General features: G+C 44.4%; 1 protein-coding gene across 1 annotated transcript in view; it reads left to right on the top strand.

Moving 5' to 3' along the window:
• Window positions 1-3,657: 3,657 nt before the first annotated feature.
• LOC149462014 (platelet-activating factor acetylhydrolase 2, cytoplasmic-like) overlaps window positions 3,658-16,660 on the top strand; it is a 94,583-nt gene continuing 81,580 nt past the window's right edge. Inside the window, exons 1-4 of the mRNA XM_089677573.1 lie at window positions 3,658-3,845; window positions 3,941-4,091; window positions 10,078-10,174; window positions 12,197-12,265. Coding sequence (XP_089533699.1) covers window positions 3,756-3,845; window positions 3,941-4,091; window positions 10,078-10,174; window positions 12,197-12,265 — 407 coding nt within the window. The 5' untranslated portion in view covers window positions 3,658-3,755. The remainder of the gene's footprint in view (window positions 3,846-3,940; window positions 4,092-10,077; window positions 10,175-12,196; window positions 12,266-16,660) is intronic.

The following is a 16,660-nucleotide window of genomic DNA, read 5'->3' as shown; positions in this document are numbered from 1 at the left end:
ACTACTCTTGAAACGTCTTCATTTTTCCATTTATCGGGGAGAATGGAAGGCTGTGCCTTGAAAACATGAACTATGTTCATCTTGGTCATCCCATTCTGGGCCTGCTACGCTAATGAACTGGACCCAAGAGACACTTGAATCCTGCTTAGCCTTTTCAGAGGATGATTGGCCTTCTTCTACCTCTGGTGAAGCCAGGTGCAAGGCAAAAGTGAATGGCTTGGATAAAGGTGCCTCCAGATCAAGGAATAAACATGGCTATGATGGGCTTGGGGCCTCCTTGGTAAGGAGGGCTAACTGTGGTGCCCTGTACTCCTGTGCAGGGCTGCGTCCTTGACATTGTGCTCGGGGTCTGCTGGCATAAATAGTTGGAGAACTCAGAGGATCATTAACTATTTGTCCATGAAGGACTATGACTTGTCAGCTCCCATCCTCCTTTGTCCTTAAGAGAGGTTTCAGCGGCAATATAATCGGACTTGTTAGTCTGGTATTAGGTCCACGCCGCAGGCTCAGCACTCTTTAATCTTTGTCACTCTTAGAGGTCAGGGAAGCAGAGAGGACAACACTCACTGGGAACTTTATGTCCATCCTGGGTGAGCCCTGCAGGGCTGGAAGAGCCACTGGAAACGTCATGCCATGGCAACGCTATTTTAGCTTGACCTTAAGCAAGAGCAAGAGTGGGCTAGGTTTTACCGGAAGATACCTGTGGGAGAAAAGAAAAAGGCAGCACTAACTCCAGCACCATGATCCTGCTCAAGATGTGGAGAGAAACACATGCAGCATGGACTGCAGCAAACACCAGCTCAGGTGCAGCACATGAGGTTCTGACGTCTCTGGTTAGAGAACTCCTCAGCCCCAAAAGAGCACCAGAAGGAGCTCCCCACCTTGTTGGTGCATTTAGCAACCTAAGATGCAGGACTGCGACTGGGAGAGGCTGAACCCAGACTCCATAGGTAGGAATTTATCACAACATCATGGTCTTGCAGGTGTAGATCTCCATGCACAATAGCGGGTTTTCTTTTAACGCCCAGAAGCTATTATTAGCATTTTTTTCTGTTTATAGAAGCTAAATAGCACTATCCTATGAGTCCATGCACACTACTTTAGGCCATTAGCATTTTTTTAGCTTCTAGGAGTAGAAGAAAATGTTTTTGTGGAGTTTTTTTGGAGCATATTTCAAGCAGAAAAAAAGCTAAACGCTACTAAAACAGCTTTTTTTTTCCTCCTCTATATGTACTTTGAAAATGCTAACACTCATAAAATGCTATTAACCGCTTCCCACCCGCTGTATAGGGAAATGACAGATGGGCGGGAATTCTCTTGTTCTGGGAGGATATCATGACATCCTTCCACTTTAGTTGTGCATGCATGCCCCCAGGGGGGTGGGGCACACAGCGATCAGTGGTGCGCTGTGTCTCTAGGACACAGTGGATGACCAATCGTGGTAAAGAGCCGATGACAAAGGCTCTACGATGTGATCAGCTGTGCCCAATCACAGGTAAACAGGAAATGCTCTTAGATTGTAAGCTCCAAGGAGCAGGGCCCTCCTAACCCTCTTGTAGTATTATTATTATTATACAGGATTTATATAGCGCCGACAGTTTGCTCAGCGCTTTACATTATAGTGGGAGACAATACAGTTTCAATACAAGAGGGGTTTGAGGGCCCTGCTCCTTGGAGCTTACAATCTAGGAGGGAGGGGTGAATGGTACAGTAGGTAGTAACTGTGCGGGATGGAGTGGTTGGAAGAGTAGAGGATTCCAGAATTAGCAGAGGGTGGGATAGGCTTCCCTAAGAGATAGGATTTCAGTGATCACCTAAAGGCAAGTAGAGTAGGTGAGAGTCTGATAGATTGGGGTAGGGAGTTCCAGAGGATGGGTGACGCACTGGAGAAGTCTTGGAGAAGAGCATGGGAGGAGGAGATAAGGAAGCTAGAGAGTAGGAGGTCTTGCGAGGAGCGGAGTGTACAGTTTGGGTGACATTTAGAGATAAGATCGGATATGTAAATTGGGGCAGTGTTGTGGATGGCTTTTTTATCCGTTGGGAGCCAGTAAAGGGATTGGCAGAGAGGGATGGCAGATACAGAACGGTTCGTGAGGTGGATGAGTCTGGCAACGGCATTCATGATAGACTGGAGGGGGGATAGCCTGCGATGAGGTAGGCCAATGAGGAGGGAGTTACAGTAGTCGAGGCATGATATGACAAGGGAGTGAATAAGTTGCTTAGTGGTTTCTGGGGTTAGGAACGGTCGTATCTTGGAGATGTTGCGGAGATGAAGTCTACAAGATTTGGACAGTGATTGGATCTGGGGCTAGAAGGACAGATGGGAGTCTAGGATTACACCTAGTACCCTGGCATGAGGGGAGGGACTGAAGATGGTCTATTGAACTGTATTGTTGCTGGATTGTATCCCTTTATTTTGTAAAGCGCTGAGCAAACCATTGGCACTATATAAATCCTGTATAATAATAATAATGCTGGTTAATAGCAGTCCTCTCCTCAAGTTGACAGAGGGAACATCTACACTGATAATCAGGGCACTGATCATCATACCCTGATGATCAGTGCAGCCCCATCAGTGCCTCCAATCAGTGCCTGTCAATGCCACATATCAGTGCTCATCAGAGCTGCCTTTCAGTGCCACCTACCAGTGCCAGTCAGTACCGTATATCCTTGACCATCAGTGATACCTGTCAATGCCCATCAGTACCACTTATCAGTGTCTCCTCATCAGTGCAGTCTCAATACCCATCAGTGCCACATAGCAGAGGCGTCCCTAGGGGAGGTGTCACCCAGTGTGGTATCACTTGGTGACACCCCCTCCGACGATCCCCGCAGAATGGATTGGATCTGCGGATTGAGCATAATGGATCGGACTCAGATACATTATGCTCAATCCGCAGATCCGATGCATCCTGCGGGGATCTTCGGCTTTCTTTACAACTTACCTTTTCTTGGAGCGGGTCCGGTGTCACCCCGTATAGGTTGCATGCCGACGAGGATCAGCATGCAACCTGTACGGGGTGACACCGGACCCGCTCCAAGAAAAGGTAAGTTGTAAACAACTTACCTTTTTGTGGAATGGGACCGGTGTCACCCCATGCGGTCGGTGTCACCCGGAGCGGGCCGCACCCCCTGCGGGATGCCACTGCCACATAGTGCTGCCTTTCAGTGCCCATCAATAACTATCAGTGCAGCCTCATTAGCACACATCAGTGAAGGAGAACAATTTTACATCAGAGACTAAGAAAAACGTTTTTTGTTTTTTTTTTTTCCAAAATCTTGTATTTTTTAGTTTGTTTAGCAAAAAATAAAAAACACAAATGATTAAATACCATCAAAAGAAAGTTCTATTTGTCTCAAAAAAATGATAAAAATTTGGTTTAGGTACAGTGTTGCATGACCGTGCACTTATCAAAGCGCGACAGCTGAAAATTGGCCTGGGCAGGAAGGTGCCAAATAGGCAAGTGGTTAAAAAAATGCCATTATCAGCGTGTTTTCATGCTTAAAATAAATGCTAGTGTGCATGGAGCCTAAAATCCAGCCATGTGTTGCAGGGGCACAGGGGACTCGATGCCATAGATCATGTTCTGTGAAAGCACTTGGTGCTAGTGCCGGCATGTCGTGCTTCTGGGTGTCTGCCTTTGACTCTGGAAGTCCATCCCTCCATCGGAGAAGGAAATGCAGGCACTTGTGTGGACTTTGTGCTGTGCTGTGTCCTGGACTCTGCTCTGTTCAGGACTCCCAGCTACACAGACATGGGGAACTTGCTGTCCCTAAAGCTACCCCCTGCCACAGGTCCGCACCTGGTGGGATGTACAGACGTCATGGTGGGACCTGGCAAAGAGGTGACACCAGAGGGGCGGGGCTAAGCCATACATTAGTTTAGTAGCCACCTCGATGTAATGTTGTCGTGATTCATGTCTTTGTATGTTGTGTACAGGGCAGCTTCTTCCGGCTCTTCTACCCCTGCAAAGCCGCTCCTAGTCAGAGGCAGGCTCCCTGGATTCCCCGACCTCAATACCTCGCTGGTTTCATCGCTGCACGCGGCTGGACCAGCAAAACTGCCCAGTATGGAGCGTCAGTCATCAGCGGTAACTAAGAATTCAGCTCTAATGAACTGTAAGCTGTAATGGCGATGTCTGTAATGTCTCGGTGAACGACCCGGGCGGTTTGTTTGTGTGCCGGAGTTCAGAGGCGCGAACTCCTCACGTGCCGCCAGGTGGCGCTGCTGGCTATCTTAGGTACTGGATTGTTACCTCCAGCGTGGACATGCGCCTTCTGGGCTCCACTAATTCACTCCATTGATCAGAATGACGTCACGGGGGGAAGTGGAGGTTTTCAGAGCCAATATTTCTTTTAGATTAAATAGGTGAGACTTTGGTTCATTTAACTGAAGTTATTTTCTAAGTACTGAAGAAATGTATGGAGCTTTTTGTGTAAGGCCCAATTCACATTTAATCACTTTACCTCCAGAGGATTTTCAACTCCCTTCCTGGCCAGGCCATTTATGCGATACGGCACTGCGCTCATTCAACTGCAACGGTGTACCCAAATTAAATTTCTGTCCTTTTTTTCCCACAAATAGAGCTTTCTTTCAGTGGTATTTGATCACCTGTGCATTTTTTATTTTCTCTGCTATAATCAAAAAAAGACCAACAATTTTGAGAAAATAAACAATATTTTTGACTTTTTGCTATTAACCATTTCAATACCGTGCAATTTTACACCTTTCTGCCCAGGCCATTTTTCAGGTTTCAGCGCTCTCACACTTTGAATGACAATTGCGCGGTCATACAACACTGTACCCAAACTAAAATTTTATCATTTTCTTCACACAACTAGAGCTTTCTTTTGGTGGTATTTAATCACCGCTGGGGTTTTTATTTTTTGCTAAATTAACAAAAAAAGACCAAAAATTTTGAAAAAAAAACAAATTTTTCTTTGTTTCTGTTATAAAAGTTTACAAATAAATAATTGTTCTTCATAAATTTAGGCCAAGATGTATTCTGCTACATGTCTTTGGTGAAAATAACCCAAATTAGGATGTATTTTTTAGTTTGTAGGAAAGTTATAGAGTTCACAAACTATGGTATAGATCTGAATATTGATCAATCCTGAAGTACTGACAGCCAATCTAATTTCTTGAGGTCCAAGAATGTCAGAACAGTACAGATATCCCCCAAATGACCCCTTTTTGCAGAGTAGACAGTCCGACGTACTTCATAAGAGGCATTGAGAGTTTTTTGAAGTTGTATTTTTATGTCATAATTTTTCAGAAATTAAAAAATTTTTTTTCACTATTTTTTTTTTTTACATACTGTCACCAGTGCAGTACAGCGTCATCATATAACTGGCATGGCGGTTAACAGGGACACTGACTGGTGACAGTATGAAAAAAAAATATATATATATATATATTTTTTTTTTATTATATTTAATTTTTTATTACATTTTTTTTAATTTTTTTTAAGATTTTTTTTTTTCATATTTTACTATGACCAAAGTAGTACAATGTTACCATAGTAACACTGTACTACTTTGGGGAAGTGATCAGTATTTTTTTTTTTTACACAATTTGCTTATAGCAAAGAATTACTTTGCTATAAGCAAGCATTTACCTGAATGAAATCGATTCATTCAGGTTTTTGTTTTTTTTTTGTGCTTAGCTGTGATTTGGTCACAGCTAATCACATGACATGTGCATGTGATTAGCTGTGACCATTCACAGCTAGGCACTAGTATACAATGGATGGCATCATGAATGAAGCCATCCATTGTATACAACTGTCATGTGACCTGCTGTGATTGGTCACAGCAGGTCACATGGTACCAGCAACGGGAGCCGGTACTCGGATCTGTCATCGGCCGTGTCCGAGGTGCACGGCCCGTGACAGATCCCGCTGCTGCGCCGCTCTGCATTGCCGCAAACGGCGCATGTGCGGGAGCATGTCAAATGGCGTGCACCCGGAATGAAGAGGCACATCTGAAGCCGCCAAACGGCCATTGGCCGGGCAGCTAATGGTTAAACATGTCCAGTAACAAAGTTTAAAAAATCAAAGTTCGTCATACATTTAGACCAAAGGTATTCTGCTACATGTCTTTGCTAAAAAAAATTCCAATACGTGTAAAGTAATTGACTTACGTGAAAGTTATAGCGTTTACAAATGGCGGTATATATACTGGAATTTTTTTTCTTTTACTGGTAATGGCGGCGATCAGCGACTTATAGCGTGACTGTGGCGAGCATTCTGACACTGGGGGTAACTGACATGGTGTCAGTGACACCAATACAGTGATCAGTGCTAATAAAAAGCACTGACACTGTACTAATGGCACTGGGCAGCAATGGGTTAACATCTAGGGCGATCAAAGGGTTAACTGTGCTGTTTCACATTATGTGCTGTGTGTGTGCTTCAGTTTAAGCACACTGAAAAAATTTTGCACCCCCCATCCTCCCCAATGAGAGAGCCAGAGAGTTCAATAAGTGTGTATATGTATATATGATTCTCTCTCTCCCTTTCTTTCTGTTCTCTCCCCCCCTCTCTCTCTCTCTCCCTCTCTCCCTCTCTTTTTCTCCCCCCTCTCTCCCTCCCCCTCTCTTTCTCCCCCCCTCTCTCTCTCCTTCTCCCCCTCTCTCTTTCTCCCCCTCTCTCTCCCTCTTTCTTTCTCCCTCTCTCTCTCCTTCCCCCTCTCTCTTTCTCTTCCTCCCTCTTTTTCTCCCTCTCTCTCTTCTTCCTTCTCTCTCCCCCCCTCCCCCCCTCTCTTCCCTCTTCCTCTTTTTGTTTCTCTCTCCCCCCCTCTCTCCCCCTCTTTCTCCCTCTCTTTTTCTTCCCTCTCTCTCTTTATCCCCCTCTCCCTTTACCCCCCTCTCCCTCTCTCACCCCCCCTCTCTCTTCCCTCCCTCTCTCCCTTCCCTCCCTCTCTCCCACTCTCTCTCTTTTCCTTCTCTCTCTGCCCTCTCTCTCTCCGCCCCACTTCTCTCCCTCCCTCCCTCCCTTCTCTCTTTCTCTTCCCTCTCCCTCTCTCTCCTTCTCCCTCTTTCTCTCTTCCCTTTCTTTCTCTTCCCCCCTCTCTCTCCCCCTCTTCCTCAGATCGTATGGGACCACACACACACACCACACCCACCCCTCTCCCCTCTTAAGGGCTTCAGATCTGGGGGAGGTGTGCAGTCCCATACGATCTGTCAGTGATCAGTGTCAGTGTAATCTGCTGGATGGGTGACAGGAGGGAGAGCCCACAGAAGACAACACAGCTCACCTCTTCCGGGCTCTTTCATCGCTTCTCTCCCTGCTGCAGGCATTCCCCTGGTCCTGGCTTGTCAGCTGCTCGAGGGAGAGGTGCAGGATTGTCGCTCTGCAGCTGTCCTCCCCCTCATCGATCTTCCTGATGTCCGCTGCTGCTCAAAGGTTTCCTTCTTTGGGGTGGGGAAGGGGTGGGCGGTGCTGCCTCCCTAAAAATTGCCACCCTAGGCAAACGCCCCTGGGCACTATTAGACAACACTGACTGGCACAGTTGGATGGCACTGATGGGCACTGATAGGCGGCACTGATGGTCACTGATAGGTATCACTGAAAGGCAGCTCTGATGGGCAATGATATGTTCACTTATGGGCACTGGTATGTGGCATTGATGGGCACTGATATGTAGCATTGATGAGCACTGGTATGTGGCATTGATTGGCACTGATGGGGCTACACTGATCATCAGGGCACTGAGGATCAGTGCCCTGATGATCACTGTAGATGTTTCCTCTGAGGAATGCCACTTACCGGCTTGCCTCTCCTCATACAATGTCAGCGTGAGGAGAGGATTGCCGATAACCTGTATATCCTGTTTACATGTGATCAGCTGTGATTGGACACAGCTGATCACATGATAGAGACTGTGTCATCAGCTCTTTAATGCGATCGGTGATCCGCTGTATCCAAAGGGCCACAGCGGACCACCAATTGCTGGGGCGCGCACGCATAGCTAGAGTCATATAACGTCCCCCCAGAACAATCAATCATCATTTTCTTATATGGCGGGCAGGGGGGCGGTGAAGCTTGTTGGAGGAGTTTTCACCCTGCTCTGACTGTCCTATAAGGCTGCATGACCCCTGACTCTCTGTCTGGACAGTTCTGATTGGCTTTGTGCTGATCGCATGCACCCTCCCGAAGAAAAAAAAAAATCCTTCTAGCAATACACACTAAGCTGAGAGTTTGCAGAGTGCCTCCTAGGGCTCTTTATTATCAACAGATGGATTGGGGAAAACAGAAAAAGGGGAGGATTTGAGAAGACAGGATCAAACAGCCTATTTACACAATGTGGAGGATTAGCCCCTTAGGTTCCACAGTGAGTATAGCAAGCATGCTTTACTGCATAAATGGACTGATTTTACTGTTGTGGGTTTAGTAACACTTTAAGGAATGAGGCCATGCGTGACTACATATGGGACCCCAGCAATTAGCTGCAGGAAAAAGGCAATTGAAAGCAAAAGGAGGCTGACAGCTCCCACAGCTAGTCATGGCCAATCACATGTGATTGCTCAAGCAGTGATTACCTGCAAATGATCTGCTCTAGATGAAGACTCCATGAGCGATTACATGTGAATAGCTGTGGGAGCTGTCTGCCTTTCATTGCTTTCAATGGGGCTTCCAGCAGTTAATTAAACACACGTGGCCCAATTTGCAAGTGTAAATGGGGGCTTATTCGCCTGTTCCCAAAAGTTCCCAAAATGTTTCAGTGGCCCCATCTACATATGAGACCCTTTCATTGCTTTCAATGGGGCTTCCAGCAGTTAAACACACATGGCCCCATTTGCAAGTGTGAATGGGGGCTTATTCGCCTGTTCCCAAAAGTTCACAAAATGTTTCAGTGGCCCCATCTACATATGAGACCCTTTAATATACAGTATGTCCAGAATTTTAGATTCCAATTGTACCATTCCAGAATAACCGTTCTCTATAATACTTAGAATGCATTGTCTTTAATAGACTGAGCACACAGTAAAATACACAGATGAAGTAGATATGGAAAATACATATATGTAGATGTAGTTTGCCATGGAGTGTAAAGGAATAATTTGCTTGGCTCCACCCACCATTGTTAAAAAAAGAGTATTTTTGGACCTTTTTGGCATATGTGATGGAATGAAATATGCAAACACCTTCTAATCTAAGAAGGTGTTGTACCCCATGCAAAGCTGGCAATATATGCTTCACTGTTTTCCATTCAGCCAGCAGGTTAAATTAAAAAAAAAAACTGAACTGATTCCCCCATCCACACATTCAGGCTGGATGGGGGAATCCTCCCTGCTGTGATATTGTATTCTGACAGAGGGGGGACATCTCCACTGTCAGAATACACTCATCAGCACTGCAGACGTAGATCAAGCGTCCCTGCTGAACAGGCCAAATTTCAATCCATCTATGGCCACCTTAATCTAAAGTATATTGAATGATGTTCTTTTTCATTCAATCTTTTATGGCACTTCAAAAAATTATAAAATGGAAAACTTTCAGAATAATGATAAGGTTCAGAATTTGTCAGGTAATTTATGCCAGTGTGACAGCTGGGGGAATTCTCTTCACTACCTGTGCACTCAGTGGGGCAGGAAGTAAGAAATACTTAAAAAGTCTAAGTTTTTCCATGGTACCTTAAACTATGGGTGCAAAAATATTTTGTGCCAGTGAATGAAACCAAAGAAATTCCGGGGCTCATTTTTATACCACAGGGTAAAATATTATGCTTGAATGACTAATATGGAAAATCCTCCTTTTTGAGCTCCTGAGCTCCCCTAGCCTTTAAAAATCAGACACAATGTGCGTTTATTTGATTCCCCATTGGTGTAGCTTGGAGTGGTTGCCTTAAGCGCAAAATTTCCCTGTCAGGCAACAAAGATTGGGCACAGGGCAATGATGGAGGAAATTGTCAGAACCATGTCCTGAAAAAGAGGAAGTAGTGGAGGGTGATGAGCCAGTCTTTATTTTTAGTAAGGTTCTACAAAGTAAATAAAGTTGACTCATGAATGGCATAGAAGTTGCTGATTTGGCAGTATTTTACCTTGTTGTTTATGTTATGTTTCACTTTTTAAAGGTAATCCTCAGATACCTGTCATATGGAATGGAGAATTTATGACAGGCAAGGACAGGATACCGCTTGTTATCTTTACTCATGGGCTTGGGAGCTTTAGGTAAGCCAACTGTTATTGCTAAATGATTTAAATGTTTAGTTATTATGATATAATTCACTAATTTAAAGCTACAGTCTTACCTTGGTTTACAACTGCCTTGGTTAACGTCATTTTTGGTTTACAAATGAAAATCCATTTAAAATAATGCCTCGGTTTACAAATTTGTTTTCGCAATACGAAGTGTATGTCGGTGCCGATTTTTAAAATGCAATTGCCGGCTTTTTTTTTCTTCACTATAGCTCACAGAATTGGCTGTCACTTTCCTCGGAATTAACGTAAACTTTGTTTCTTTTAAGAAACTAAAAGGAAACATTGTTTCACTTAACTCAGGAAATAAACTAAAAGAAGTGATGGATATTGTAGACAATAACCGGCAATTGCATTTCCCGGTGATCAGTGTGTCATTGGACACAGCTGATCACATGGTAAAAGGCTGCTGTAATTGTCCTTTTACCATATCACACATCTGTGCCTTAGGACACAGCGATCACGGAGATCGCCGGGTGCGCCCCCCCCTGGGGGCATGCAGGAGAGACCGTTCTGGGAGGATGTCATATGATGCCCTCCCATAACTGGCCGGCCGCAGTGAAGCCGTCATTCGGCTATCTGTGGTTGGCAAGTGGTTAAACAGAGCAGCCCCGATCCTCTTCTTTTCGGGTCACTGCTGGCACTCCTTCACCTTGACTAGTGCCTCCAGAGAAAGCTGTTCACCCCGGGGGCACTGCTGCATGCTCATCCCCGAGCTGCTGCTCCATGTGTCTATAAGATACATAGAGCTGCTGCTCGGCCCTGCCACCACACTCTCCTCATTTACTCACTGGCTGTGATTGACAGCAGCAGGAGCCAATGGGCTGTCTCAGTCAATGAGGAAGAGTCCCCAGACAGCAGAGGCTGTTGAGAACATCCCTGGATCGGAGGGGGCTCAGGTAAGGATTGGGGGCAGCGGGGGGGAAAGATGCACACAGAACATTTTTACCTTCATACATAGAATGCATGAAGGTAAAAAACCTTGAGCCTTTAGAAACACTTTAATTACATTACATAAATGGTTATTTTAATCCCATATCACAGCGGTGTCAAACTGGTGGCCCTCCAGCTGTTGTGAAACTACAAGTCCCATCATGCCTCTACCTTTCGGAGTCATGCTTGTAACTGTCAATCTTGCAATGCCTCATGGAACTTGTAGTTTGACAACAGCTGGAGTGCCGCCAGTTTGACACCCGTGCCATATCATTTCCACGCAGTTAATTTCATGAGTGTTCTCACACAATTCCAGTGAGTGGAATAATGCATCACATTTCTCAATGCATTGCCTGATTCACTTCATCAGGAGAGGATGTTATTGACAAAGTGTAAATCAGCTTGAATTAAACTGTAATCTTCCAAGTGAGATGTAACCAGGAAGGCTGCCCCAGGAGCTGTGGAGGAACCAGAACCCCAACAAACAAAAGGGGCAGAGTTAGCACAAAGAGGTAATGGCTAGATGGCCACAGATACCAATAGTAGACCCATAGATAGTACTGGCCTGTCCTGACAAGCTGTCCTCCAAAGAAGACAAAGAAAACAAAGGCATGTAGTCAAAAAGCAGAGCCAACTGTGCATCCCAATCTTGAGGAATCCTAAAATAAAAATATTGGGTATGCCATTGCATAATCAGAGGGATTGCTTGCCTGAGCTCACACACTCCCTCCCATCTTCTGAGAGTATATAAAGTCAGGAATTAGACAGGCAGCAGTTGTCTGACTTAAAGTCACACCTGAGCTCCTTGAAGCTTCAGCTGAAGTGTCACATTCAGAAAATTTAAGTTAAATTTATCAAGAATGATATACCATAAACCTTGCATCAATAAGCCTGTACAATTATAAGACTCAAAGACTGAATATTTAGCTTGCGGCATAAGTTAAATTTTCTCACATCACTTTAAGTGAGTATACAAATGTGGGACAGCAGCTTCTCGCTATTGATGTTTTGTTAGTTTGTGCCTTTATCATCATGTTTTTGCATATTTCCTTTTCTTTCCAGATCAGTATGTTCTTCATTGTGCTCTGAACTGGCATCCTATGGCTTTCTGGTGGCTGCAGTGGAACACAGGTGTGTAGGCATAATTTATGCTCTAGTATTTACTCTATTTCTAGCTTTGTTATAGAATACATTGTTGTGTTCTGTTTAAAGTATATCAGAAATATTTTTCTTGTTCAATGGTTTTTATTGAATTTTCATAAGACATAGTATACATCATTAAGCTTTGGCAGGCATGAGAACATTTGTCTTAGTCTCAATGGGAGTACAAGTTGTACAGGAGAATGCAAAAAGTACAATCAACAGGTAACATTGAAACAAATTTAAGTGTAGGTCTTCAATTTCCATTGTAGAGAGAAACAACAGATGGGAGTAGCATGATAAGGCAAAACATCGTGTTGTGTGAGAGTTTTAAAGTATGTTGGTGAAGAGAAGGAAAGGAAATGGAAAAAATGAGGGGAAAGGGGAAGATAGACCACAACAGGTTTTTTGTTTTAAATTACAAACATGTTAAACTTACCTGTTTTCAATGTTTTTTCATAGAACAGCTTTTTTCTCTGGTCCCCCCGCTGGTGGTATTGGCTCCTCCCTATCACTGCACACCTGCAGGCTCGATCTTGAAACCTGTTTTGTGTGTCCATTGACACACAGAGTGTGGCTTGGCTCCATCCCCCTGTTCACTGTCTGTGATTGACACCAGCAAGAGCCAATGGCTCCTCCTGCTGCCTCTCTATCCAGTGAAGAGAAACCTGAGAGAGACGCTGCTCTCGAGCACAGCTCTGGATTGAGATTGGGTTCAGATAAGTTAAGGTGGGGGGGGGGGGGGGCTGCATACAGAAGGCTTTTTACTTTAATGCATAGAATGCATCAAGTTAAAAAAACTTCAACCTCTAGAACCATTTTAAAGAAGTACTCTAGATTTATCCAAAAAAAGCAATATTCAGTAATGATAAGTATACACACCTCATGGAACTTTATGACATTTTCAGTAAATTTGATGGGTCAAACATTAGACCTTTCAGATCAGATAGTGTCTCCAGATAAAGGTGATACTTTAAAATCACAAGGAAATGTTTCTTTTGCAATTATTTATTCAGCAAAAATATCAGTAAATGTAATGGTTTTCTGTGGGAAAAGTAAGTACACCTCTGACCTCAGAAGCTGGTATTGCAAGATACTTACAATAAGTAATTTTTGCTAAACTGCCCACCAGTCTCTAAAATGGACTTGGTGAAACATCAAGTTTGACCAAACCTCCATGCAAAATTCCTTCAGTTCTAAGATGCTCATGGGTTTCTGTGCATGAGTTGCCAGTTTCAAATCGCCCACTACTCTTCAATGGAATTCAAATCAAGGCTTCAACTTGGCCAATCCATAGCCCTCCATTTCTTGGTGGACTTGCTAGTTAGTGACTTTCAACAGATGACCTCACATTCTCCTCAAGCACAGTTTAATATGACACTTGTCTTGATGACTGCAAGCTCCCCAGGCCCTAACGCAGCAAAACAACCTCCAACATAATATTTCCTTCATTATGCTTCACAGTTGGTATGAGGTTTTTCTCCTTTTTAAGTTTGTGTCAAGCATGTCTACTGTTACAATGGACAAACAAAACTCTCTTTAATTCACCATTCCACAGCACATTTTTCAAAAGTTACCAGCAGAGCTTGCAGTGATGCTTTTACGGTTCTACTTTTAGCATCAAATGATCAGCTCTTGGGTCATTTTTTTCTGGGCTGGACAAATTAGCAGTTGTCTGAAGACTAGACCACCTGTAGATTATTTTTAGAGATGAGCGAATCGAAGTAGGCGAAGTGGAATTCGTTTCAAATATTAGGAAAATTTCGATTCGCGTCGAATCCGAAAATAAGCAGACTTCGGATGCGCGAATCAAAATTTTTCCTAAAATGGCGGCGACATGTGCGGCGACGGAGCGGGGATGTCTGGGAAGGCGCGCTGACCCATAATGCATTCATTCATGACATGTGATCGCATTAGCCAATCAGCAGCCAGCCAGCCAGCACAGTGTAATGGTCGAGCTATAAATGGCGGCCATTTTAGAATTCTCCATTTGCCTCCAGTCATTCAACAGAGGCAGACCTGGCTGTATGCAGGGAGAGAGTTAGGGACAGAGAAACGTTAGTTAGGGCCACAGAATCGTTACTTAGGGCCATAGAAACGTTACATAGGGCCACAGAAACGTTTACTTAGGGCCACAGAATCGTTAGTTAGGGCCACAGAAACGTTACTTAGGGACACAGAATTGTTACTCAGGGACAGACAGACTTGTTACTGAGGGATACAGAATCATTACTGAGGGCCACAGAATCGTTACTTAGGGCCACAGAAACGTTACTTAGGGCCACAGAATTGTTACTTAGGGACAGACACAGAATTGTTACTGAGGGACACAGATTTGTTACTGAGGGCCACAGAATCGTTACTTAGGGCCACAGAATTGTTACTTAGGGACAGACACAGAATTGTTACTGAGGGACACAGAATTGTTACTGAGGGACACAGATTTGTTACTGAGGGCCACAGAATCGTTACTTAGGGCCACAGAAACGTTACTTAGGGCCACAGAATTGTTACTTAGGGACAGACACAGAATTGTTAGTGAGGGACACAGATTTGTTACTGAGGGCCACAGAATCGTTACTTAGGGCCACAGAAACGTTACTTAGGGCCACAGAATTGTTACTTAGGGACAGACACAGAATTTTTATTGAGGGACACAGAATTGTTACTGAGGGCCACAGAACCGTTACTTAGGGCCACAGAAACGTTACTTAGGGCCACAGAATTGTTACTTAGGGACAGACACAGAATTGTTACTGAGGGACACAGATTTGTTACTGAGGGCCACAGAATCGTTACTTAGGGCCACAGAATTGTTACTTAGGGACAGACACAGAATTGTTATTGAGGGACACAGAAACGTTACTTAGGGACACAGAATTGTTACTCAGGGACAGACAGAATTGTTACTGAGGGCCACAGAAACGTTACTTAGGGCCACAGAAACGTTACTTAGGGCCACAGAAACGTTACTTAGGGACACAGAATTGTTACTCAGGGACAGACAGAATTGTTACTGAGGGATACAGAATTGTTACTGAGGGCCACAGAATCGTTACTTAGGGCCACAGAAACGTTACTTAGGGCCACAGAATTGTTACTTAGGGACAGACACAGAATTGTTACTGAGGGACACAGATTTGTTACTGAGGGCCACAGAATCGTTACTTAGGGCCACAGAAACGTTACTTAGGGCCACAGAATTGTTACTTAGGGACAGACACAGAATTGTTATTGAGGGACACAGAATTGTTACTGAGGGCCACAGAAACGTTACTTAGGGCCACAGAAACGTTACTTAGGGCCACAGAATCGTTACTTAGGGCCACAGAAACGTTACTTAGGGCCACAGAATTGTTACTTAGGGACAGACACAGAATTCTTACTGAGGGACACAGATTTGTTACTGAGGGCCACAGAAACGTTACTTAGGGCCACAGAAACGTTACTTAGGGCCACAGAAACGTTACTTAGGGCCACAGAATCGTTACTTAGGGCCACAGAAACGTTACGTAGGGCCACAGAATTGTTACTTAGGGACAGACACAGAATTGTTACTGAGGGCCACAGAATTGTTACTGAGGGCCACAGAACCGTTACTTAGTTCCACAGAAACGTTACTTAGGGCCACAGAAACGTTACTTAGGGCTACAGAAACGTTACTTAGGGCCACAGAATCGTTACTTAGGGCCACAGAATCGTTACTTAGGGACACAGAAACGTTACTTAGGGCCACAGAAACTTTACTTAGGGCCACAGAATTGTTACTTAGGGACAGACACAGAATTGTTATTGAGGGACACAGAATTGTTACTGAGGGCCACAGAACCGTTACTTAGGGCCACAGAAACGTTACTTAGGGCCACAGAATTGTTACTTAGGGACAGACACAGAATTGTTACTGAGGGACACAGATTTGTTACTTAGGGCCACAGAATCGTTACTTAGGGCCACAGAATTGTTACTTAGGGACAGACACAGAATTGTTATTGAGGGACACAGAAACGTTACTTAGGGCCACAGAAACGTTACTTAGGGCCACAGAATCGTTACTTAAAAACAGACACAGAATTGTTATTGAGGGACACAGAATTGTTACTTAGGGCCACAGAAACGTTACTTAGGGCCACAGAAACGTTACTTAGGGCCACAGAATCGTTACTTAGGGCCACAGAAACGTTACTTAGGGCCACAGAAACGTTACTTAGGGCCACAGAAACGTTACTTAGGGACACAGAATTGTTACTCAGGGACAGACAGAATTGTTACTGAGGGCCACAGAATTGTTACTGAGGGCCACAGAATTGTTACTGAGGGCCACAGAATTGTTACTTAGGGCCACAGAAACGTTACTTAGGGCCACAGAATTGTTACTTAGGGACAGAC

Source organism: Staurois parvus, unplaced genomic scaffold (genome assembly GCF_062004578.1).
Source record: "Staurois parvus isolate SC_StPar_1 unplaced genomic scaffold, SC_StPar_1.0 ptg000188l, whole genome shotgun sequence".
Lineage (NCBI taxonomy): Eukaryota > Metazoa > Chordata > Amphibia > Anura > Ranidae > Staurois > Staurois parvus.
Note: the sequence above shows the minus strand (reverse complement) of the source record. Positions and strands in the feature narration are given on the sequence as shown.